The sequence below is a fragment of the Arachis ipaensis genome, chromosome B1 (genome assembly GCF_059453495.1).
Source record: "Arachis ipaensis isolate K30076 ecotype BB chromosome B1, ASM5945349v1, whole genome shotgun sequence".
Lineage (NCBI taxonomy): Eukaryota > Viridiplantae > Streptophyta > Magnoliopsida > Fabales > Fabaceae > Arachis > Arachis ipaensis.
The window spans coordinates 3,245,947-3,272,758 of NC_142436.1; the positions used below are offsets into that span (position 1 = coordinate 3,245,947).

Genomic DNA, 26,812 nt, shown 5'->3' on the forward strand with positions numbered 1-26,812 from the left:
GGAATGAACAAAATCAGTAGTCAAAGTACTCTTAAACATTGAGTTGCCATGGAAGGCTAGTTGTCACATTGTCTTAAGGAGCAAAATAAAAAGGTTTTACATGAGGATACAAACCACAGCAAAGTATGCTAGACAAAATAAAAGGGCATAGTACAACTTTCAATTACATAGATAACTAAAATGTTGATAATGGAAGTTCAATTGCCCTGTGCAAAAAAACATAAAGTATCCTCACACAAAAACATATTTAACCAGAATACATTTCAACACCAATCAAAGTCATTTATCAGTCTTTCTTGGGGGCTTGAAGCCTAGAGTAGGAACGAAGGTCATAAAGTTGGCAAGCTTCTTAGCAGTGGCTGAACTAGTCCCCTTGATTATCTCAGCAGAGATAGCGAAAAGCCTGATATTCAAAATAGTTTCCACTTGAACAGTTATAATAGAGGTGAGCTCTTGATTCATCCATTCCACCGACCAAGAGGCCAACCCCATAAGGACGTTTCCATGACCGCTGGGTGCAAACCTGCCATTAAAATTGCATCACAAGAGAAAGAGCTCTTATAATAAATTCAGCAAATACTTCTTTCTTTCATACATCAAATTTGTAGATATTTACAAAATAGACATTATACATGCCTTAATATGCATAGAGTTGCATATATCTTCAACACCCCACCACATATCTTCAAAGTAAAGCCAGGTAAACATAGAGTTGCATGACATAGATGTTGCCCCATTCAAGATTTCCTCTCACTCCATTAATATGTTACATAGATTCAATGAGCTATTCAAACTTCAGACAGATTGTGGACCAATGGCCTCTCACAAACCAAATTAGAGGAAGCACATCTAGTTAATGACTATAACTCACCACAAGGCACACTAGGTGAACTGATTCCCCCATCATAGCTAAATAGCTTTCCCATTACATTAGCATCAAAGACACCAAAAAAGATTGTTAGTTTTTGCATGCAGCTAACTAGTCATTTCACATTTAAGAGCTCAGCTCAATAGCCTCCAAACAGAATAAGAAAAGATTGACAACATTTCAAAATGCACATCCCATAACTAACTTTGAGGTCCATCACAAATACATTCAAAAACAGAAGACAAAAATCGCAAATTAAAACATATTTGTAATAATCTCCAGCCACTTAGTTCGAATGTACAAACTACAAGCAGCATAACCACAACATCTCATATTTAACACTATAGCAATCAGTACCAGTTTAAAGAAACTTTTTGTTTTTAACACTCAATACCACTGCAAAAGGTAATAAATACTTAAAAGAACGGAATTTGAACATATATGATAATAGCTGATGCCATATACAATCATCCTTTCATCATAGCCAATTTTAGCACCATAACCGAGATGACTAAACCACACTACAAAACCCTCAATTCATCATAAAAGAGAACTTCCACACTTCATCACTACTCACAGTTACAAATAACACCACAAACCTAAAAACCAATCAATTCCATCGCAATTAACATAATCAACAATTATAGGACTGTCAAATTTGACAATTCAAATTAATAAAAAAAAACACCAAAACTGCATATGCAGATCCAAACATTTCAAAACACAAAATAAATCCTAGCACAGCAATTGCACGATCCAAGAACCAAAACAGTAACAAAAAACCGAAAATCCTAAACCTTGATACCTGAGCCTTGTCAGCGAGTTGAACGACGAGTCATCCAACGGGAAGAGGAGACTCGTAGGTATAGGAATAGTTGATGCATTCGTTGCGCATGTAGCGCGAGAGAACGCGGCCGTCGGCGGTGAGTCCGGCGATGGCAACGCCGATGTGGTCATCAACTTTGAAGATCTTCTTCTGGTGAGAAGAGAGCTCGGAGTTGGCCTTGTTTTGAATCCACTCTGCGTACAAAACGACGCCGAATCATGACTATCTGGGCATCCACTCAAAACGGCGTCGTTTTTCTTCTCGGTCAGCGTAGCAGTTATCGTCACACATCAGCAGACGTTAGCCAAGTTATCAAGCGAATTGACGGAAGGACGAACCTGATTCAGTCGTGTATCTTTCAAGGACTCTTTTGATTAACTTTATCTTTCGGGGACTAATATGGAAATCGAGGTATCTTTCAGGGACAAATTTGAGTATTAACTCGGCAATAATATAATGGCTATTATATGTCTTATTTAACTTATTATATTTTTGTAGTGATTATATATTTGCCGTTATTATTATATATTATAATAGCAAATGATATATTTTTTGTGGCCATTAAAAAGTTTTAACGACAATAAAGTATAAAACAATTAATATCTAATTGCCGATAAATATATTAGTGGCTATGTTTATTGTCACTAAAAATAAAATAAATAGCTGCTAAAAATAATTTTTCATATAGTGTGTGTTTACCAAAAAATTATTAGAAATAAATCATATAAATATATGTATTATTTAACTTATTTTAAATATATATTTTATATTTTAATATATATATTATAATAACAATTATTTAGTGTCTAATTTTTTAATTTGTGTCTACTAACATGATTAATTTTTTTTTTCAATTAAACTAACCGCCATTAAATCTAATATGGAATTTAAAATTTGATTGACTCGGCCAACACATCTCAAAACAAGGTCTTCTTTTAATTTAAATTAAAAAAATTAAATTTGAGACCTAATCAAAGTACCTCCATGTGATAATATATACTAGAATAATTTGTGTCTGGCTAAAAACAATTATTAAATTTTTATGTAATAACATTTGATTGAATATTAATAAAAAAAAACTTTTTTACGGTAATAACAATATAATATAAGTCTTCAAACCATTAATGAAACAATTAAGATACATAAAAATAGTAATTATATACATATGTATATATATATATATATATATATATATATATATATATATATATATATATATATATATATTTATATATATATATATAATATTTTGATATTATTTATAATTAAATTTTAATTATCAGATTATATTGAAAATATCTTTGTACTAAAGAATATTATAGTATATATAGAAACAAAACATACTCCTCCTAACTTATTTCATAAGTAATATATAAAAGGAGTAAATACTAAAAAAAGAATTGACATTCCGGTTTGTCTTGTAGCCTTCATATACTTCGATGGTATTATTCTTCATCCTTTTTTTTTTTTTTTTTCATTTTTTTAAAACGGCATCATTCTATACCAGTTTCTTGATATGTATGTTTTGTCCTCGCTAACTCACTCTTGAATATAATTGTTGGATATATAACACAATGGTAAACAAATTGGTAGCGTGTATACAAATAACATAAATTTGAATCCAACCATGATACACGTTCACCAAAAATCAACTATCAAATTAATTATACGTATAAAATATATATTAAAATATAAAATATATATAAAATATATATTAATAATGAGTTAAATAATATATATATTTATACATAAATATATATATAAATAATTCTATAACTAATTTTTTTGTATATACATAATATTTTTATTTTTATTTTATTGTCAAATTAAGATGGCCTTGATATGAATCATTAAATGTTAGCCGATCTAATTTTGCTTGTTCAGAACTTTTGGTTACATACTACTAGTTAAGATTAATTAGCTGTGATGACCGACTTTTATATATATAGACCTTGGCACCTTGCCAACTCAAATATATATATATAGTTAAGTAGTTAATAGGGTCAAGTACAATTTTATTTCTTAACATAGAGGCTGAAAATTTATTTCATTTTCAGCTTTTTTTTTTATTATAAAATAGTCCCAAAAATTTCAATTTATTTTAAAATCGTCCTTTTTACCAAAATTTTTTTTTATTACCAAATTACTCTTTCTTAAATAAATTAAAAAATATAATAAAAAAAGAAAGAAAAGGAACACGAGAGGGAAAAAGAAAATCGAGGAAGAAAGAGAATTTGGGGGAGGGGGGGGAGATAGAGAATCGGGAAGGGAAGGGAAGGTGGGTGGGGGGACGGAAGAAAGAGAATTTGGAAGGGAAGGTAGCGCCGCCGCTCACCGTGCCCTGCGCCATGTGCCCCACTCCCCGGGCCACTGCGCTCTGCGCCCCGTTCCCCGCGTCGCTGTGCCCCGCGCCCCGATCCCCGCTCCCTGCGCGCCTGTGATGGAGAAGGGGAAACCGCGTTCAGTGCTGTCGCTCGCCATTTTTGTCTCTGTTTCTGTTTCTATTTTTGCTTCTTCTGGTTTTATTTTTGTTGTTACTTCATTATCCATTGTTATTGTTGGTGTTGTTCTTCTAGTTGTTGTTGTTGTTTTATTGTTGTTGTTGTTTTACTGCTTCTACTGTCTGTTTCTGCACTCTATTTCTGTCTGCTTCTGTTTTTGTATTCTGCTTCTGTTCCTGCATTTGGTTGATTTTGGGAGAAGAAGAGGAAGGATATTTTCGTTCGAAAGACGATTTTAAAATAAACTAAAACCTTTGGGATTATTTTGTAGCGAAAAAAGGCTGGAGACGAAATAAATTTTCATACTTAATCCTAGTTAATAATAATGAACCACAAACACCACATCACTTCACCCGGTTCAGGTGTAGTGTGTTGAAGAACAATGAATTAATGAGTTTGCATCAAACAAAAATTTTCTTGATTTAGGTTCAATTCTAAGAGCAAAGAATATGTTGTGGTTTATTAAGACAATTTTACTTATTATTACTTTAAATTCTTAAGCGAAAAGATGTTAATAATCTTATTTCAAAAGATTATATTAATGGATAGATAGGGAATAAATGTAGCACACGCATGTGCATGCTAACTTGCTTTCCATTACCTTTAATTTATTTGTCAAACTTATGTCTAGGATAGATTCAAACAAAAATCAATCAATTTCCAACCCGCTAAGTAATCAATTTAAGCGATCTTTGTAATTAGTTGTCAATTAATAAACTACTAATACTAGATATAAATACCTACTAGATATAGATGCCATGTGGGTGACACGTAAAAATGGTATTGAAATATAAAAACTAATAAACGATTTAAAAATTAAAATCTCGTTCCTTCTTTTCCATTCTTCAAACAATTCTGTGATGAGTTTCAATATCGACAATATTATGTCTATCTTCTTTTGAATTTAGTACATGAATAGTGGAAGTTATTCTATGAGAGTTTGGAAGTTGGGAGAAAGACTGGTATTATAGTGGTTGATTATGAGATTGTGGAGGTGGTAAAGGGGGGTATGGAATGGGAACAACAACTCCAGCCGAAACTTCTGGTGTGTGAACTAGAATCCGACGTAGTTTTACCATCTTCATGAATGTTGTTCACCATATAAGAGTTTTTTCAAGTTTTCGGTAATGATGTCAATGTTTTAAGGAATTACCTGAAATCAGATGAAGTTTGGACTTAGATGTGAGGTCTAAATTTCTATAATAGTAAAGAGCAATGTTAGGGGCCAGTAACATTTGTGATTGGTAGCCATCAACTAGCCATCAATGATGATTTGATAGTGTGAGATTGGTGTAAGATTTCATCTAATGGTTCACTTTTCTCTGCTGGTTACATGCTGACCAAAATGCAATAAAATTGCTGGTCCCCTAGACTTTTCCAATAGTAAATGTTTTCATATTTTCATTTGGATGGTAATAGAAAGTATCTGCAAGACTCCAATATTTAAGTTAGTAAAAATTTTAACAATTTAAGTATAATTGAATTAAAAAAATGCTTAAGTGTTTGAATATTTATAGAATAATAAATAAAATTTAGTCATTTTTTAGAGATGACTTTAAATAATCATAAATAATTATTTTCTTATAGAGTAAAAATTTATTCACATATTTTAAGTGGTTATCACCTTAGTGATGATAATGGAAGTAATTAAAGAGACCATTTAACTTGTTCCTTAAGTCGAGTCGAATATGATGAAATGTATAAACCCACATCTTAGTTGGTTCAACCCCATGTGATTTAGACTATACAAACTTATGGCTACTGTTGAACCGAATAGTTGATAGAAACCTAATTTGATAACTGATTATCCCAGAGTAGACATTTTAGCTGGATATATGCCCTTGGGTCTAATTTGAACACATAATTTTTTTAACCATAAAAAATTACTAAAATAGAGAAGAAAAAAAATATTAATTAGTTCTTAGCAGGCAATTCATTTATATGTAAAAATGTTCCCTTTGTAATAACATTATCATTCGAAAGTCTTCATGATCACATGTGTGTAGTGTACAATAAAGACCCGTTTGGTTAGTGTTTATGTCTATCAAAAACATGGACACGGTTACATACGTTTAATGTTTGTTTTGTAAGACATACAAATAGAAAGACACGGTTACACACAGAGATACACAAAATACACGTATTTTGTATCTTGCTGAAATGATGAGACACGATGAGACACAATTTAAAATTCAATTTTGAACAAATTTATCTTTAATATTTTTTCAAAATTCTAATTTTATCCTCATTTATTTAACCTTTTTAATCTCTTTTTCTTCTACACTGCCTCAACCTTCTTCTTCTCCTTCACGCACTTTCATCTTCCACTGTAGCCATTTTTTTCTTCATTCTCCACTGCAGCTACTTTCTTCTTTTGTTTCTGTTCCTCCCTTGACCCTCGAATCTGGCCACAAAACTTCTTCTTTTTCCTTGAGTCTGACCAGCAAAATTTCTCTTTCACGTCTGACCGTAAAACTCCTCTTGTCTCTGTGTCTCTTCTTTGCTAGTCATGGATGTCACCACGTCGCCCCGTTCTCGCCATTGCAGATCGTCGTTGCCACGGGTCTCATTGCGTCACCGCCATGGATCTCATTGCTTCACCACCACCATGTTTCATATCTATTCTAGCTCCCTCTGTTTTCTTTTCTTTTTTTCTTTTTTGCTAGATCTGCAATTTCTCATCACCTTCTTTGCTTCTGTCACTTTTCTCAACCCTCATCACATTCCTCTCACTTTTATTTCTGTTTATATTTTAATTGCCGATCAGTTTTTAATTTGAATTGTTAAACTAATAATTAAGTTTTTTGATGATATTGATTTGGATTGAGGTTGAAAAATTAGCATTGGTGTTAGAAACAAGTGATAATGATAGTAGTAGTGATGTTTATTTTTAGGGTAAAATAGACATTTGAATTAGATATTGTGTCTTGTGTATCATCACCAAACACAATAATAAAATTTGTGTATATTTGTGTCTATGTCTACTTGTGTATTTGTGTTTATCTCTTTGTGTCTAAAAGACATTAACCAAACACAGCCTAAGGTTATGTTTATTTTTTGAGACATGGACACTAAGCTAATTGTTAGACATGGTAGTACACGTCTACCGTTTATTTGCTGAGACACACGGTACTGATACATGTATTTAATTAATATTCCTCCTTAAAGCTGAAACACAGAGACACAATACATAAAACATAAAATTTGACATTTTTATTCTTAAGTATTTTTGAAATTACCAATTTTATCTTCATATCTTCTTTTCACTTTCTATTCTCCCTCATCCCTGTTTCCTCCTCCCTCCTCTGCTACTAATGATTTTTTCTCTTGCTTTTTCTGCCACTGTCGCCACTATCGTCGCCGTGCCGTCTTCACTTCATTCTTCCTATCTCACTCTCCAAAATTTTTTTCTTTGTCTAGCTATGCACTCTCACACCTGCAGTTCAAATTAATCAATACGTAAAAACACACACACACACACACAGAGAGAGAGAGAGAGAGAGAGAGAGAGAGAGAGAGAGAGAGAGCTGGATCTATAGTGGAAGCCATAAGTGCGATAGATCTTAGTCAGAATCGGAGACCATTGACGAAGATGAACAATTTTGCAGTTATCGACAATAGAAGAGGGACGAGACCAGAGTTCCAGCCGAAGACGATAGCGGAACCGAAGCTGACCACAAAGCCATCAGCGAGCCAGTAAAATTTCAGGTGTTAAGTGTTTACAAACGTTCCCAATTCTACACTGCACCACTTGGTCCCTCTACCTCTATCAGCATACTCCTTTTCTTTCCTTACTCATACTTAGTTCATTTAAAAATAAAATAAAATAAAAAGTTGAGTTAATTATTGATATAAATTTTTTGCTGAGTTCCTGATAGTAATTTAGGTTGATGTTGAAATTTTAGTGGTGATAATGGTGAAAAGTAATAGTGGTTATGACAATGATAAAGTATATTAAAGAGAATAAAATTAATATTTGATTTATAAACGTGTATCTTGTGCATTATTATTAAATACGTTACAAAATTTATATATCTTTATATTTATATAGAATCCCGCTAGGGAGCCAACGAGATATTTATACAATGGCTACAATGGACTGTTTGTTAGGTCCAATATGAGTTAAAAATGAGGATTAACTCCCTTTTATCCTAATTCACTAATGCCTGTTCAGTTTTGTTTTAACCCCTAATTTTAATTTTTCCCTAATTCTCCTTTTTTGAATGGAAGGTCATGCTACCCCCCAAACCCCCCACTGTCGCAGCTGAACATCCCGTCCCCCCAGCCTCCGCATGACCTGCAAACTGCGTCCGTGCCGATCAGAAGTTCAGGGGCCAACCTCCATCGTGCCCGTCCTCCTTTGCTGGCAGCAACCGATGCGCACTGTCACGGCTGAGCATCCCCTGCCGAATTGCCGCCTGACACAGAGCCTCCGTCACGTGTGACCGCCCTCGCTGGAAGCAACCGCTTTGCAATGTCGCCGCTGAACACCCAGCCGTTGCGTCCCAGCGTGATCTGGTACCCCCATCTGCGCCGACCTGACCTGCATCACCCAACCTCGTTCACGCTCGCCATCCTGCGTCAGCCGGCGGCCTAGGTCCTCCCTACTGCGTGACCATTGGATGGTTCACGATCTCGTTGGTGTACCTGCCCAATCACGCCTTCCATCATCGACATTCTACGGTTAGTTGCTTAATGTCTTATTCTCGTGATTCCTGTTTCTGCTATTTCTAGTGGTGGATACTGTTTATGTTGCTGAGTTGTTCGATTTATCACAGTGAAAATCTCACTAGTTGCATTTTTAGTTTGTTAGAACTTGTTGAATAAAATTCTGATGTAAATGGTTGCAGTTGATTAATGTTTGCGCGGGAAGAATTGCAAAAGCTTGGTTCAAATAGGACATTTTTTCCCCTTACTGTGTGGACTATTGCATGCAATGCTACGTAAACCGATTGACTATTGTCGATCTCTAGTTGACACTGATTAGATGGTTACTTTAACATGTTATCGGATGGTTGGTTTCTATCGACGATCACTTATTTGCTTAACTGGATTTTTTTTTGCAGGGAATTTTTTTTTTGTTTTCTTTGTAAGCAAATTAATCTTAGTATCTGAGTACTATTGAATATGATTTGTTTTGACTTGATTTTGGTAGCAATTATATAACTTTGTTGCCTTGATTTTGGAAGTATGATTTGTTTGACTTTGCGGATATCTTGATGTACACATGATGAGTTAAAGTGCGAATATGTTTGTTATTTTACCAAACCTTTGGATGGTCGATTTTCATGATGGTGACTGCTATTTTGATCTTAGTACATTATCAGCTTGTTTGAATGAGTTGTTGTTTGATGGGTCTCTATTTTTTGTAAGTAAGACAATGCATATATGATGCTAATTATATTAACTGTTTATTTAGTTTGAAGAAGTTCAAGTTAGATGTTTACTATCACACATATGACTTACTTTAATTTTATTATGAACATATCACATAAAGAGATTAATTTTCTTATATTCGGTGTTAAATTAGTTTATTTAACTATAGAACATATGTAAAAGATGTTAGGTGTGAAGGGTTCTAATTGTGTACTAAAAGAAAGGACAAGATATGGGTCCAATAGTGCGTATGGTTGTTCACTAAGATGTTCTCGGTAGTCATGAATAAAACTGATAATGCAACCATGTAGTGTATCTCAGGAATTGATATTATAATATTGTATGAATTAGATCATTTGAAGACATATAAAACCACAAAATTCACCGCTTTTCTATTGCCTTTTTGTTGTTTTTATCTTCAAGAGGCTATGTTCTATTTCATGAAGGCATGGAAGTGTGAATGCAATCCATTCAAGTCCTTACTCACTAATCTTTTAAGAAAGCTTGATTTTTCTATCAAAAGTTACTAATCTTACAAAAATACTACTGATCTATATCCACTAATTTTAATTATGTATATATCTTGTTATTTAAATGTATGACTTATTAAATATTAAAAAGACCAATGTTATATGACTAGTAAATATGATTAGTTTTTGTCCATATTTGGATGGTTGATTTTCATATATGGAAAGTTTATTGTGTTGGTATTTTGTTTGAGTATAGTGATGTTTGAGGATTGTCTTGTATTTTAGTAAGAAAATGTATAAATGGTCCTTAGAGCATACTCTGAACTCGGATATTCATTCCTGGATCGACATGGAACAAATGGTTACTTCAATAAATATCTGGATGGTTGAATTGCACTGATTACTTTGCTGTTTAGGTGTGCCATGTTGTTGCTTTGTGTGAATCTGATTTACCTTTCTGATTGTTGTGTTTATAATTGGCCGAGTCGGTCTCTCAGACCACTTAAATTCTTGCTGTGGACATCCTTTCTCTTCATGGATCTTATAATTTTTTTGTATTAGCATATGGAACGGTTACAAGGTTTTTTGCTCATGTTATTATAATTTTCCTTAGTTGGTTATAAAATAAATAGAATCTTGCATTGGATTTCAAAGGATCTATTACGTGAGTAACTTTTCACGGCGTTCCAACCATCCATTATCATACCGTCCGAACGCAAAATCAGATGGTTAAAAAAGTATCACATTGTTTACGTGATTGAAAAAACTTGTTTGATTATATGTTGTGACGTAATTTTTTCTTAATTTTTGCTCGACAGACATTAGTCGAGACGCGATGCTCACCTTGCTTCATCAACAACTTGTTTTCTTACTTAGAACTACATAATGAGAATGCAAAGTTGGCTGAGATTGAGGCTATTGGATTTGATTTTCTGCGGTGGGTACCGATGTGGCATGTGAAGCAGAGCATCATGCTTCAACTTGCGAGGGCGTATAATGTGGAATCAAACACTCTCAGGGTGGATGTAGGGGACATCCGTGTTACCGCTAAACTGATTGGTAATGTATTCGGCATACCTTCTAAAGGTCAGTGGAAGTTATGTAAGATGTAATATTTACTGTGCGTGTTTTTTGGTTTGCCTTTGTAAACACTGATTGATTATTGTAAAATGTTTCATTAATGTAGGGGACCCAATCCCGGAACTGCAGAAGAAAAATGCATCCCATCTGGCACTTAAGAGACAGTTTCAAAAGAAAACAATAACACAACTGCGGGACTTTGTCTTTGGCTGTCCAATGGAGACCAAGCTAGCAGACTATCTCCCTATGGCACCTCCCTCTAATTTTGGATGTCTCAAACCCCAGAAAATTTCACTGGCCGTATCAGATATTGAAGTGGTTGCAAGATGCAATAAGAAAATTCCAAACCGAGAACCACAAAACATGCGGTGGGTGCATGTTTGTGTTGCTGTTATGGCAAATAGTTTACCTAATTTTCTCCTGCATGTACATCTTAAGTTATAAATCCTAACATGTGAATTACTTGTGTCTAGGTTCTTTACTTTCAGAGCTTAGCATGGTTCGTTACATGCATGTTAAGCATGCGAGCCTTGGATTGCTGAATGGACCGCTGATGAACTTGATAAGAAGGCCAACCATGTTATTTCACAAGTACAATCGGTAATATTCATACGACGCCCTGCACCTTGCGTGCACCCGTACTACACTCCTAAATTTACACTCCTCGTCCAAATTTATCGCGTAGAAGAAGTTCGGATTGATGTCCTTCATTCTCATGAACTAGTTCATCATCTCCCTAACATCTGCATTCACGTTGCTGGTTCGAAGTCTTGCTGTAGTATAGTTTCTTAAATCCTTTTCTGAGAATCCCAGGTTCGACGGGCCCCTAGCCTCATTTGCCAAAGCTAGGAATGTCTTGTTTAGTCGAATTTGAGCCTCATCATTATCCTCGATCACGCACTTCGCATGCATGGTCAGATCCCTATACTTATGGTAGTGCACCGCCTTTTTCGCTGAACATGGGTGCAAGTGCCTCAACTCAACCTTGAAGAAAACCCACTCTTGCTTTTCCTTATCAAACTTCACATATATCATTGCCTTGCACCCGGTGGCTGAAATCGTGTTCTTCCGCGTTGGTGCTTTAACACGAGACCCGCGGAACCCATCCCGATTATAGTGGATAGCTTGGTTAACGGGTTCCTTTGTGATCTTGTCACATGTTGTCGTCCTTATCTTAGTTGCAAATCCTACTTTCTTTGCGTAGGTAACATAGAATTTATGAACCAGTTGTAACTGCACAAATCGCATTCCAACTCTTGGTATTTCGTCTTTCTGAAGGCAACCGTGATCCGGTAACTACGTTTCAGATAAAAAAAATCAATGCCATTAATTATCAAGTCAAAGATGTGGATTATGACTACACAAAATTAAACTAAAGTCCAAACCTCGTAACCAAGATCCATCTATTCACTTCCAACTTCAGTAACATCTGACAGTTGCATGGCCTACAATTCCAAAATAAACGCAGAAATGAAAAAAAGAAGAAGATAAATCCTTAGTAAATATCATGTACATAAAACCTCACTAACCAGCACAAAAAATGCGATAAAAGATAGAAATCAAGTCAATCATCATACCCATTTTAGCTTAAAAACAAATGCATGAAAATGACAATGATAGTAATTGAATTAATTATTTCGTTTTACCTATTATATAAGTATTGAAACTAGTATCTATTCTCTTTCACAATGACACTGTACATCACATAGCTGAACATGCAGTAGATACAACTACCATACACATAGTTCAGTCCTCGATTTCAGAGTCAATGGTGACTAGAGTTGTTTTTTTATTCATTCAATGTCCATCATGTATAAGTATATACATATATTCTAATCTAAACATGCAGGAAGCAGATTAAGTATCCCATCAGTTGATAACTCTTGCCTTTTTAATTTTTATTTTCAAATATATTCTTCATAATAATAATACCATTAGATGTAACTCAAATTTAATATACATCACTACTAAAGTTACAGGGGACCTATGAGCATCATGCACAGGAACATGGGTGATTACTTATTGAGTAGTAAGGTCTCCAAATGTAGTCAACTCTCATGCTTATATATGCAATTTAAATTTGGTTATATAACTTCATATATTCATAAAAGATAGTCCAAAAAAGACCTAGTTTCATCCAGCGACAAATCAATATACCATGATTGCTTAATTTATGCAAATTTCCCATACATATAAGCATACCATCAATATAAAATCATCATAAATGTGGTTGAATCATGAATGTTTATGATACATTTGGGTAAGCATTAAACATAAAATTAAACACGCCACTTGCATTGAGTGTAAACATCTAAATCATTTGAAAAAATAATCATCCATTATCAATGTTTTGAACGTAACTTGCTCACTTTATTTGATTGCTCACCCTCGATGACAAAATGGTCGACTACGTTTTCATGTGGATTTGATGAATTCTCATTACCGCCAGAAGATGGAACACAACCCAGCGGTTCAACCACATTGCACTCCATTAAGGAACTTCGGCGAGGTGATCATGGGCATGAAAGAGAAAGCACACTTGAGACCCCTTTATCTTGCGACGTCGACATCGGGAAGAAGGCACACACCGGCTGCGCACTGTTCTCGCTGGACGTCCGGGTTGCTGCGGTGCCGCGAAGTTTGACCCACACGATAAGAACATGATGCTGGGCGGTGGCCTGTACGGACGACGGCGTTAGTTGAAACAGAGTCAGCGCTATGTCGGACGGCAGCTGGTGACCATGGCGGCGCTACACCGGCGAGATTTGAGGAGAAATGGAGAGAAAGAGATCACACGATATTAAGAGAGAGGTCGTTTTTTTTATTCTATAACTGACAGTAATTCTAATTTATTTCAAATTTCAAATTTCAAATTAAAAACTATTTAAAATTAATTAATTGCTCATAATTTAATTTTAATTTCAATTTAATTCTCATTATATACATTATACAATACATATATTAGCTCCTCATACTTTTTTATTTGTATTTCTTTGTATATTATATATATATGTTAATATATTTTAAAGACACTAACCAAACTTAAGATAACATTATTTTGCAATGGACTTTGGAGATCATTGGTTACAATTTCGAGAAGTTAAGTAATTGATGAATAGACACACCCAAAATAAAATAAAATAAAATACGATAAAAGTAGCTTATTTATTTCCTCATTACTGGATGAGAATATATTCGGAATATATAGTATTATTTCTTCCTAATAAATAAAGGTAACAAAGTGATAAATACGTGGCTTTCTCTTTACCGCTGTTTGCAGTATAATATTTATTTAACAATTATATTAGGGATAATACCTAGGGGTGCACATGGGCCGGGTGAAGTCGGGTTTGATATGATCCAAACCCGACCCAAAATATACATCGAGTCTATTTATTAGACCCAAACCCGACCCTAGACCCGATGAAACCAATACACTTTCGGGCCACAATTATACCGGATGAAAACCGGGCTGTTAACATTACATTACGTTGATACTTTCTTGTAAGCTAGCATGTAAAAATATCCAAATTTTCAAGACTCCAACCATTATTTAATATGGTAAAATTCACTTAGAAAAATATAACAAAAACCAACCCTTCTTTAAAATTAAAGCATAACCACAATCAATACTAAAGCAAAACCACAATCAATACTAATATTGTCTAATAATACCAAATATTTAAATCAATACAAATAACACAATATTATGCATTAGTCTAAAGTCTTATGCATTCTAAACATAAAATATTAACTTATAGTCTTATAATGACTAATAACACAAAATATTAAGGTTTACAATACTTAAATTTCACATAAGAATAGTTATGATCCATCACTAATAACACAAAATATTAATTGTGTATGATGACCGGGCCACCGGGCCGACTTCGGGTGACCCGAGTTATGGTCCGGACCTGGCCCGAAATATTGACCGGGTCTATTTTTGAGACCCTTACCCGTCCCTAAACCCGATGAAATCACACCAAGTTAGCCCCTAAAATGTTCGGAATTGGGTCGGGTCTTCGGGCCGAGCCGGGTCTGTGCACCCCTAATAATACCATTTGAATTTGTGGGTATCTATTTTGTCTTTATCTGCTCAAAATGGGTAATTACTCGTCTCGTACTAAGGTAGAACGGGTCGAATTTAGATAATATCCGTCCCTCTATATATATATATATAATAATTAATAATATTGTATCATATTTAATTTTTTATTTTAAATTTTTAATTTATATTATGTATGTGATGATAGTTATATAAATTTTAAAATTAAATATATATATATATATATATATAAATATATATAAAATAATTAATAATATTGTATCATATTTAATTTTTTATTTTTAATTTTTAATTTATATTATGTATGTGATGATAGTTATATAAATTTTAAAATTTAATTTTATTTATTAAATTTTAATAATTATAGGAGCTAATAGGAATGAGGCAGGTAGAAGTAGAACAAGTACCTACAAAAATAAATTAAGATTTAATTTTTTACAACTCATAAATAAGAGTATAATAAATTTTATGCAAATTATTGTATAGCAGAACAAAATTAGGTAGAACAAAAATAGCCTCTATCCATTCTATTGCCACTCCTAATTTATACAGAGACATTCTCCTAAATTAGAAGAGATCTTTTGCAGTATTTATCTTTTACTGTTTTTTTATGCATACTTTTTTCATCGTTTAATTATTTGATATCTTTAGTCATTTTTATTTAAATTAAACTCCTACTAGTTGTGCTATTTATAGAGTAAAAATATATGTGTCATTTCTCATCAACTTAAATTTAAAAAAAAAAAAATTTATCATAATATAATATTAAAATTTTTATAACCTAAAAATATAAATTTTGATTCTTGTTGAGTTTCAAAAAAAAAATTCAGCATGAAATTAATATAAAAATATATATGCAAAAAAAAAAAGTTCACGTAAACTCAAAAAATAGATTGCAAAAGTGGAAAATAATAATGCTCTATAAAACTGAAAAATCAAATAATAAAATGTAACTCTTATTCCAAAAAAAGAAAAATGTTATTTGTACACTAAAATCAACCATTAATTAAAATCAGCCACCAATATATTTGTGTATAGATACATAGGTGGTTTAATTTATTTTCAATAAATATATATTTATATTTCAACATGTAATTTATACTAATGGGTGACTTTAATGACTAATTTTAATGTACACATAGCATAACTCTTCTAAAAATTAAGCAATTGAAAAAAAAAAAACTATAATGTATGTTAGAAAAAAGGAAGACTTTTCTTATTATTTGACTTCACCGTGTAACGAACGTGATGAGGCAAAGTTATGGAGTAGCACAATCCAGTTGTATTTGATGAACTAAAATATTGTATGTATAGATAGAGCCAACCAATTAAATTAAACTATGGTTCTTAATTAATTTTAAATGTGCAAAAGTTTTCTATTGGCATACCTTATTGCTTCTATATAAATAAACCATATACGATATCACTACCCAATGCAATGCACAATAACAAAACCAAGCTTCAAGCACCAACAACAATGGCTTCCTTTTCTTATTTGCAATGTTTGCTTGTGATTGTTACGGTGACAATGATGATTCCGACTACAACAAATGCAGCAGCACTCACTCCTAATTTCTATAAGAAAGTTTGTCCAAAAGCATTGCCAGTGATAAGGAGAGTGGTTCAAAAGGCAATAAATCGTGAAAGGCGCATGGGAGCTTCTTTGCTGCGTTTGCATTTCCATGATTGCTTTGTTAATGTAAGTTGTTGCCTTTGCATTTCCATCATATATATATATATATATTAGGTGGATACTACAATGAAGATTTTATAATTGTCTTCATGTGAATATATTTTTTTTTTACTTTTGGATGATGGATTATATGGTTAGATTTTGATATTTATAAAAGTGTTGTTTTTGTTTAAAGTGTGGCTAAATAAATAAACCACACTTTTGAACAAAGCATCTTCATGAGAAAATATTTTTACCATCTTCATTTGAGTAGTTGCCTATATATTATATATATATCATAAAAGTCACATTATAAAATATATATTAGAATATAAATATATATTAAAAATAAATTAAACTATACATATTTATACATAAATATATTAGTTAGCTGATTTTAATATACAAATAACATTTATATATATATATATAACATTTTTTTAATAAAAAATCTCTTTTAAATTTTGTATAATTTTTTTTATTTGTCGAATACTATTTTTTTAAACCAACAATAATTGAATTTTAAATTTTTTTATTATAAAATTTTAATATTATATATATTATAAAATTATTTTTTAATACGTCACTTTAAATAAGAATTTCTTTTGAGTTTATTTAAATTTTTGTATAAATATTTTTTTTATTTATCTTATGTTATTTTTTATTCTTTAAAAATAACAAAAATTATAAAATTATAAAAATTTTAATATAATAAAAAGAAATAAATAAATAAATAATTATATCTTAAACACGATAGAATGAGATACATAACTATTATATGAGTAACAATGAAAAAGGATATTTGCACGGCTTTTTATATACCTTCTTTTCATGATATATATATAAAAAAAAACTTTTATCATAATTTCTTTCATTTCTTTATCAATTATTTTTAATGCCAAAATTAGAAAGTGACAAAAGAAGCGTATGCATAAAGAAATAGACCATATAATAATAATTTTTCTGATCTATTTTGGAAGGTAAAAATTTAGGTACAATCAACTTTACGTGAAGTTAATAATTAAAAATCGTTAGATAATTTGACTGATTTAACTAAATTTTCATCTAACAATTTTTCACTATCAACTTCACGTAAAATCAACTACACCTGAGTTTCTACCATTTTGCAAACTACTATACTAATGAATCAGTAATTAATTATATATATTATTCATATTCTAGGGAAACCGAACAAATTAAAGTCATGAAGATAACATATAAACACGTGACTTGTATATATTATTTATCGTAGGGAAATATATCATATAGTTAATATTTATATATACAGGGATGTGATGGATCGATTCTGCTAGATGACACGAAGAACTTCACCGGAGAGAAGACAGCAAAACCAAACCTTAACTCAATCAGAGGTTTGGAAGTGGTTGATGAGATTAAGGCTGCTGTTGATAAAGCTTGCAAACGACCTGTCGTTTCATGTGCCGATATCTTAGCTGTTGCTGCTCGTGACTCTGTTGCCATTGTATGTCCACAATCTTTTACATGATAATAAACTACTTAATTATTTCTTTCTTAAAAAATGTTTTAAAGCATATAAGAATTTTATTACAAAACTCTTAAATTAGTTAAAAAAAAAAAAACTAAATGAAACTATTTATTATATATAGAGATATAGGAATAATTTAATTCAAAATTTTCTATGAAGACCTCTAGAGAGTATACTCAGACCTTTTATATGTATTACAAAAATATTTGATGTGCTATTAAAAATTAGTAACTAATTACTTATTTTTAATAAAATAATCGATTTTTAAAATAGTTAAACATTTCACAAAGTAATTAAACTTTTTGGTAGTAACATAATTAAACTTTTTTTTATAGTGGGTTAATTATCAAAATAGTCGTTGGAAGAGTGTACTACTCGAAAGATTAAATATCTTAATTATCTCTAAAATATATAATTATGAATTAAAATGGTCTTTTCATCAATTAGAAGATGACATGTGATATAATTATGTTATGATATGTCATTATCTAACAGATCAATTTAGTTCACTAATGTATTTTTCAAAATCCATTTAATTTAAGATATTTGATTTTTCAAGAATCAAATTGATGAACACATCATCTTGAGACTCTTTAAATTATTAATTCATATCATGATAGTATATATTATAGGAAGATTTTTAAGTGTATCGTCATACCGGTGTATCAATGATTTTTAACCGTTGATCTTAATTATATATATAATATATATTTTTTATAATTAAGATCAACGGTTAAAAATCACTAAAACACTGGTACGACGACAAACTTAAAAATTTTCCTATATTATAATCATGGTACATATCATTTTGAAAAGTGAAGAGATGAGAGTAACCTGTTGCATGTTGTGTTTGTTAATAACAGTTGGGTGGTCCACAATTTTGGTACAAAGTACTATTAGGAAGAAGAGACGCAAGAACCGCAAGCATAACCGCCGCAAATAACAACCTACCAGCACCATTCTTAAACTTCACACAATTGGTTACAAGCTTCAACAACGTTGGACTAAACACCAAGGACCTAGTTGTACTTTCAGGTGGCCACACAATTGGGTTTGCAAGGTGCACAACGTACAGGAATAGAATCTACAACGACACAAACATTGAAACTAATTTTGCAACATCTCTAAGGAGGAATTGTCCTAGGACTAGTGGTGTTGGGGACAACAATTTGACACCGTTGGATCCAACTCCATCAAGTGTTGATAATTTGTACTACAAAGCGTTGTTGGGCAAAAAGGGAATTTTACATTCGGATCAGGAGTTATATAAGGGGAATGGTAGTGAGAGTGATAAGTTGGTGGAGCTTTATAGCAAGAACCCTTTTGCGTTTGCTAGAGACTTCAAAAATTCAATGATCAAAATGGGTAATATGAAGTCTCTTACTGGAAACAATGGTGAGATTAGGCTCGATTGCAGAAGGGTTAATTAAATTAATTAATTAATTATTGGATGATCTTACTATTTTGGACAAGAATAATAATAATAGTAATATGAAGGTACCTACACAATGAATGATTAATTATGTAATACTAAGGTTATTATCAAGTCAATATTCAAGATTATTGATGGATGGATGAATTTGTGTTATTTGATATATTTCTATTGTTGAAGTTATTGATGACTTAAAATGATATTTCAACCTTAAATGGGTGTCCACTGTCCACTATCTTATTTTAATTTTTTTATACGGTTTTTTTTTCATGATATGGTTATAACTATGTCTTTTTTGTTTTTGTCAGATAACGTTTATTAACTCAATGTACGCTTGGAACTAACATGACCCAAATTGGCTCAGCTTACTGATAAAACTTTCGGCCCAATTTGGCTCAACGAAACGTTTTACAGAAACATAATTTATAAAACAAAAGAGAAACCAAAAACATGGCCCATGCAGGTCTCGAACCTGCGACCTTCGCGTTATTAGCACGACGCTCTAACCAACTGAGCTAATAGGCCAATTGTTATCGCATATTTGAAATTCTATATTTGTACATATTTAGACATATGGTCTCAACCTTTTTTTTCCCTTCTTTCTTAATTTGTCATATTTTTTCATAAAATTTTTCTTTAATTCTATTAATGTGCTCTTTTATCTTCTTTTTTCTATAATTATCAATGTTTTCAAGTTTATACCTTTCTTTTTTTATAGTAAAATTATCACATTTTTTTAGAAATTATTTAAAAATCATTTATAAACTTTGAGAGTATAAATGGGATGTACATATATAACATGAAAAGAATCAATTTCTTTTGGTTGAAGAAAGATAATATAAATACTGACCTATAAAAAACTTGGTCTTTTAAAAAAAATTGTTTTCAAACATCTTATCCAACATAAAAAGAAAAAGTTACGCATATAAATTGATTGGGAACTAAATTTATCAAATTACAATTTTTTAAAACTGTAAATGTATATGCAACTTTTTTATATCTATAAAAATTGCTACAGGGTGGTGTAGTGGTTTTTAATTTGAACGTAAACCACTACAAAGTGTAGCGATTTATGTGAATTTACGTGCTGAGTAGAAACTGCTATAGGGTGTAATGGTTTTTGAAAAAACTGTGTTGTACATAAACCGCGAGTGACTGTAGTGGTTTCTAAAAAAATGTTGCCTTGCATAAACTATTGCACATTGTAGCGCTTTATGTACAGGGAGATTGTCTATAAACGAGACCTCAATGCATTGATCGATACCTGAATGCCAATAGAAAAGAAAAGTCGTCAAACCCATGCGACCTGAGCGTAGGGAACCACCAGAAAATCCAAGACTATAGTAGTTGAAGGGGATTGTCCAAGTTCGTGACATTTTTATTGGCCACCCGACATATGCATCGATATAGCCATGGCAATGCAACTGAACCCCAGCTATAAATACCCATCTCGTCAAGCCTCGCCACAAATGACAACCACCGAATATGTACCCGATTTGGACTCTTGTCATCAAACTGCTAAGTGGATAGCAGCATCACGATGTACGCATGTGCGTATATGCGTACAGTATCCTCACTCGCATCAGCTGGTATTATCCTAAACATCTCATGGAGCCTTATGAAGTAGAATCTGAAACCACATCGGTTGGGGAGGGGAACGAAGCATGCCTTATAAGGGTGTGGATACCTCTCCCTAGCATGACGCGTTTTGACGAGTGAGTGTGGGGGCTTCGGCTAGCATCCCTATCGTCAAAGGCAAAACCGTGAGACCTTGTGTACCAAAGCGGAGAATATCGTGCTAGCGGGTGGTCTGGACTGTTACAGTAATAGTTTCTATAGATATAAAAAAAATTGCATATACATCTGCAGTATTAAAAAGTTGTAATCTAGTAAATTTGATTTCCAATCAATTTGTTTAATTAACTTGCACACATAAAAAACCAAGACAACATTCCATCCATTTAATTTGTTATACACACTGGATAATCAATGTTAAAAATCCCGAAGGAAATATAAATTAAAAGATGATAATTATTAAATTGGGTACCTTTGACATTCTGCTTTTTGTTGTAAGCAAAGAGTGACAAAGGTTTTAAATTAATTTATTATTAGCATTACTTTAACATTCTACCACACAGAACTTTTTGCTTAAGCCGTAAAATAGAGGTGGTGTGGTATTACGACCGCCAAAAATAAAATATAGATATATAATAGCAGAAAGAATATAATACACTAGGAGTCTTGAAAAACAGGTAGAACAAAATCGCGAAAATAAAAACGCAACGCTCAGGAAACGAGATTACTTGCGTGCTAAGAAATCTAAGGTTTATAAGTATGAATAAACAGAAAGTGAGGTTAGAGAGTCAAGGATACAAAATAACTAACTCCTAACTCAGCCTGCAAAGTCAAGGCTGGCCAGAGAATATTTACATACATATATACATGTCCCAAAATACCCAAAATATATAGATAAAACCCTAGCTCTCCATCAGTGGTGGAGCTTAGTTCAGACAAGGAGGGTCATGGCCCCCAAACTTTTTATAAAAAATTTAGTAGTACTTTTTTAAAAGATAAAAAATAGTTCAATTGACTTAAATATTTTACTATGACTTAAAGTATCTAATAAGTTCAATAAACAACACTCTCTCTATCTTTAAGTTCAAATATAAAAAATTAGATATTTTTATTTATTTAATTTAATATTATTTTATATTTTACTATTTATTTAATTTAATTTTTTATATGATAAAAAATAATAGAATATTCAATAAGTATTAATATTATTGTATTTGTATAAATTGATAAAAAATTTAATAAATATTATAAATTTTAATATTTGTCCTTCTAACTTCTTCTTTACATATTTTACAGGATATATATTCAAGTTTTTATATAAAATAATAATAAAAAATCAAAGAATTGATACATTTTTTAAGAGGAAGGCTAATATTTAAGAAGGAGAACATATAACTTTTACAATATCAACACATGTAGATAGTTCTTCTACTTTAATGAATCACGAAAAAAGTGAGATATAACCTTCAAAAGTTCAAAAAGTTACATCTGATGACTTTAACCTTAACTTTTTGGAACGAGATCTTGAAAAACGGCTTTAAATTTGGCAATATCACCCAAATCAGAGAGATGAGATTAGACGAGCTTATCTTAAATGGGTCCATATCAAAAATATTTTGACAATTATTTTCTATCCCCCCCCCCAAAATTTTGTTTCAAGTTCCGCCACTGCTCTCCATAACCTCTAAGAGGAACAAAATAAACAAGTTATGTGGAGAGAAAGCTAAGTACACATATACACAAACTATAAAGCAACAGAAACCCAGAAACCACTCCGCTTCAGAAGTCCAGACGCCTAGTGAGGTGCATCTCGACCTGCATCTAAAAAATAACAACACAGTATGGGGTGAGAACTGGAGGTTCTCAGCATGGTAAAGGTTTCACCACATAATATATAAGGTCTTGGGAATGCCAGAGGCAATCCTAGAACGCCGACACTCAGATTATAAAGCTTAAAAGTATTAAACAGAAACCATAAAAGAGGGTAGGTATCTAGGGAATTCTAACTCAACTTAAACTTAATCCTAACACTCAACCAGTCCACCTTTCCTCCGTTCCTCCATCTCCAGTGAATTTGCAAAGACAGACAAATAGACAATTGCAAGCACAGATAGGAGACAAGTAGTGCAAGTAGCAATTATTACAATTAACATAATATATTCTGTAAGCATTCCTAAATAAGGCATAGCAAACAAATAAACACAATGCACATGATGTATTCCTGTCCTATATATGGCTGATGAGGCTCAACTGTCGGTTATCAAGCCAACCCGACAAGAACAAAACCCTTGGACTGTCCCCCGATGCGCATCCCCAAGAGTCTATGCATATCTTTTTCTCAAATATATAAAATTACTCAATGGGGTCAACATTTTCGGAAATTTATAAGCATCCGGTCACACTTACGTCGTAGGGTCAACAGAGTATCAAATCTCAACCTAGTACACGTGGTGGCAAGCCACAGTACTTTACCCAGAAAAACTCGTATCTCAAATCAATCGAGTATATGAGCCAAATAATATTTATAATCTTTGCAATCTTTGTATAATCATATCATATCAGCCAAATAACATATATATACTCCAAATATACTCGTTTCCACGTTTAATTCATCATTTTTACCATTTTACTTCACCTCCAAGTCATCTCAATTTCCTAGCTTCAGCTAATCACTATGTTTACTATTATATTTTATGACTAAAAGAATGGAAATAGAGATTTAGAAGTTTGAAATTTGGTTTAAAAACATAAAATCCAGTTTTGCAGAAAACAGGGGCCACGCATACGCGTGGCTCACGTGTACGTGTGGGTACGCGTTTGGACCAAGACGCGTACGCATCCCCTGATTACGCACACGCATATGTGCCAGACAGTAGCACATGGTTGCGTAGGAGGAACTCGCGTACGCATATACTCCAAGTCACGCGTACACGTCGACCATGCGTATGCGTGGCGTGCAATTTGGCACTTTACGCATATGCATAGACTCGTTCCCACACGCATGCACGCGAGGCAGTAGCTACCATATCCAAATGAAGGTTACGCATGCACAAAAGTTCCATGTCACGCGTACGTGTGGTGCGTACGTTTTTCCAAAAATTTTACTAAGTTTGAAATCTGCAGATTTGTCACTTTAAACCCCAAACTTTCGAGTCGCATTACTTTTTTGTCTTAAAATATTTTTCACCCGTTCTTCGAACGGCGTATACTTCACAGATCCAATTTTCATATAAAACAAGTTTGAAATAATTTAAGGGTCCGGAAGCCAAATTATGACTCGCCGAAGTTTGGCCCAAAAACAAAATTTCTCAAAAAGTTCAAAACCTCAATTTCCTTAAAGAATCCAATTCAAACCTAATATATCATACACCAAAATCAACACAACATCACCTTGCCATCGCCACAATAATCCTTCCATGACTACCATATCTCAATTCCACAATATCCTGCATCAATCTTTTAAATACATCAACAAATTTGTCATCCATCTATCCTAGGCATTCATATATTCTTGTCAACAAGTCCATAATCATAAATTCATCAATATACATCCTATTATTATCATCCATAGCAATTACCCAATCCAATACACAACTCATAGTACAATTCAACAACAAGGATACTAAGTATTAAGCATTCCTTTACATTCCAACCTATCCTAGGGTCGTCTAGCCTAAGTTTTCACAGAACATTATATATTAAATACGAGAAACCTAAACCATATCTTGGCCGATTTCCACATATTTACCGAGACACCACCAAGGCACCCAAAGCAACTCTCAGGATTCAAAATCTTCAAGGCAAAGCCTCCCAAAATCCACCAAGCCTCCAATGTGCTCAATCAACTTCGATATACACTTATACAAGCCTAATTCACATATTTGATACATATATGGTTCAAAACTCAGAATTTAACATACTAAGAACAAGGATTGGATAGGGTTAGAGACCTCACAGTATCCACAGATCAAGAGAGCTAAGTTCAACGAATTCCGCAAGCTAATTCGAACCTAGAGAACCAAAATTAACAAATTCTTCAACTTGGGCACTCAAAATTTCGAAAATTAAAGGGGTAGAAGAACTCGGATGATAGAGAAACTTACCAATGAAATTGTTCCGATAGGTTTGTAGAGCTCGACGTGCTGGACGCGTGACCGCAAATGGTGCGGCGATCGGAGCTCAGATGAAAAAGTTATGGTGGAATGATGTGGAGGTTAGGGTTTGGAAGCTCTCCTCTTCCCCTGGCTGTGTTCAGCGTTCTTCATACTGAATGGGGAAAGAGATGAGCTTCAGCTCATTTAATTGATGGGCTGGTTGGGTTCACGGGTTCGGTTCGACCGTTTCGACCTATTCGGTCTAATTTCGGGCCAAATTTTTTGAAATTAGTGTCAAAATTCTCGTTTTAATGAGCTCTATCCTAATTTAATATAAGATTTACATTTTTAATTTTTCTTATTAAAATTTAATTTATTGACTAATTATTTACTAATTTAGCGGAGTTTACAATTACAACTTAATTTTTGGGGGAAAAAATTATAGAAGAAAATAATTCTTTCATGTTGTATTCCATAAATTTCGACTCCTTTGTCAACGAACTATAATTCAAATGGTATAATCTCATCGTATTCACCTAGAGGTCTCGGATTCAAGTCCCACTTCTAACTTTAAAAAAAAAAAATTGGCTCCTTTGCATAGGAACCGGTTCTTAGACTTAGTTGGCAAAGGATTCGATGGTCCCAGAACGTTTGGACCATTAAATGGTCCCATAACAAAACATATTTTTTAAGTTTTTTAATAACTGATAAATAGTCCTTATCTAATTTTAATTACAAATTAACCCCATATATTTTATTTAATCATAAAAATTATTTTTTATTTTATAAATTATTATTTTATCATTAATCTATTATGTTTATTAACAGTTAAAAACAAAAACAATAACAAATTAGATCTTCCATTGATTGTAATAAACTTTTTGGCTATTCCAATTGATTAAAAGATTATATTTGATCCGTGACGTTTGTCCAAGATGGTGAAATCGTGTTTTTTTGAAAATCAATCGATTGGATTATCAAAATAATCGATTGAATTTCAGGTTTCCCATAACTCAATCGTGAAAATGGCAAGGCAGCATGGTTTTCACAAAAATCAATTGATTGGTCATATTACCCAATCGATTGAACGATGACTAAAATGTGGGTTTTTAATAATTCAATCGATTACTTATACTATCCAATCGATTAAATGCTTCAAAACAACCTGAGGTCTCACAATTCAATCAATTGGTTGTGTTACCCGATCGATTGAATTTATCAAAACAATATGGATTTGCCGTGTATAGCTGGGACTATGAATATTGCAAGGCCTTCCTTTCCGTGGGAGGTAATCAAACAATTGAATAATCATTCGAATCTGAAAATAAGAAGCATTTAAAAT

General features: G+C 32.6%; 2 protein-coding genes and 1 non-coding gene across 3 annotated transcripts; 1 reads left to right on the forward strand and 2 right to left on the reverse strand.

Moving 5' to 3' along the window:
• Nucleotides 1-11,841: 11,841 nt before the first annotated feature.
• On the reverse strand, nucleotides 11,842-12,524 carry LOC148575562 (protein FAR1-RELATED SEQUENCE 5-like). Its single transcript, XM_088502357.1, has 2 exons — nucleotides 12,507-12,524; nucleotides 11,842-12,417 (listed from the first exon to the last, which is right to left on the reverse strand). The coding sequence occupies exons 1-2, from the start codon at nucleotides 12,522-12,524 to the stop codon at nucleotides 11,842-11,844; spliced, it is 594 nt and encodes a 197-aa protein (XP_088358483.1).
• A 4,104-nt stretch (nucleotides 12,525-16,628) lies between these two features.
• Nucleotides 16,629-20,016, forward strand: LOC107643462 (peroxidase RIP1). Its single transcript, XM_016347152.3, has 3 exons — nucleotides 16,629-16,889; nucleotides 18,151-18,345; nucleotides 19,233-20,016. Exons 1-3 carry the CDS (start codon nucleotides 16,629-16,631, stop codon nucleotides 19,797-19,799), a joined length of 1,023 nt encoding a protein of 340 aa, XP_016202638.1. The 3' UTR covers nucleotides 19,800-20,016.
• Nucleotides 20,017-20,252: 236 nt separating this feature from the next.
• TRNAI-AAU (transfer RNA isoleucine (anticodon AAU)) lies at nucleotides 20,253-20,326 on the reverse strand. The gene has a single exon. It is a non-coding gene; the product is annotated as a tRNA-Ile (tRNA).
• Nucleotides 20,327-26,812: the final 6,486 nt, after the last annotated feature.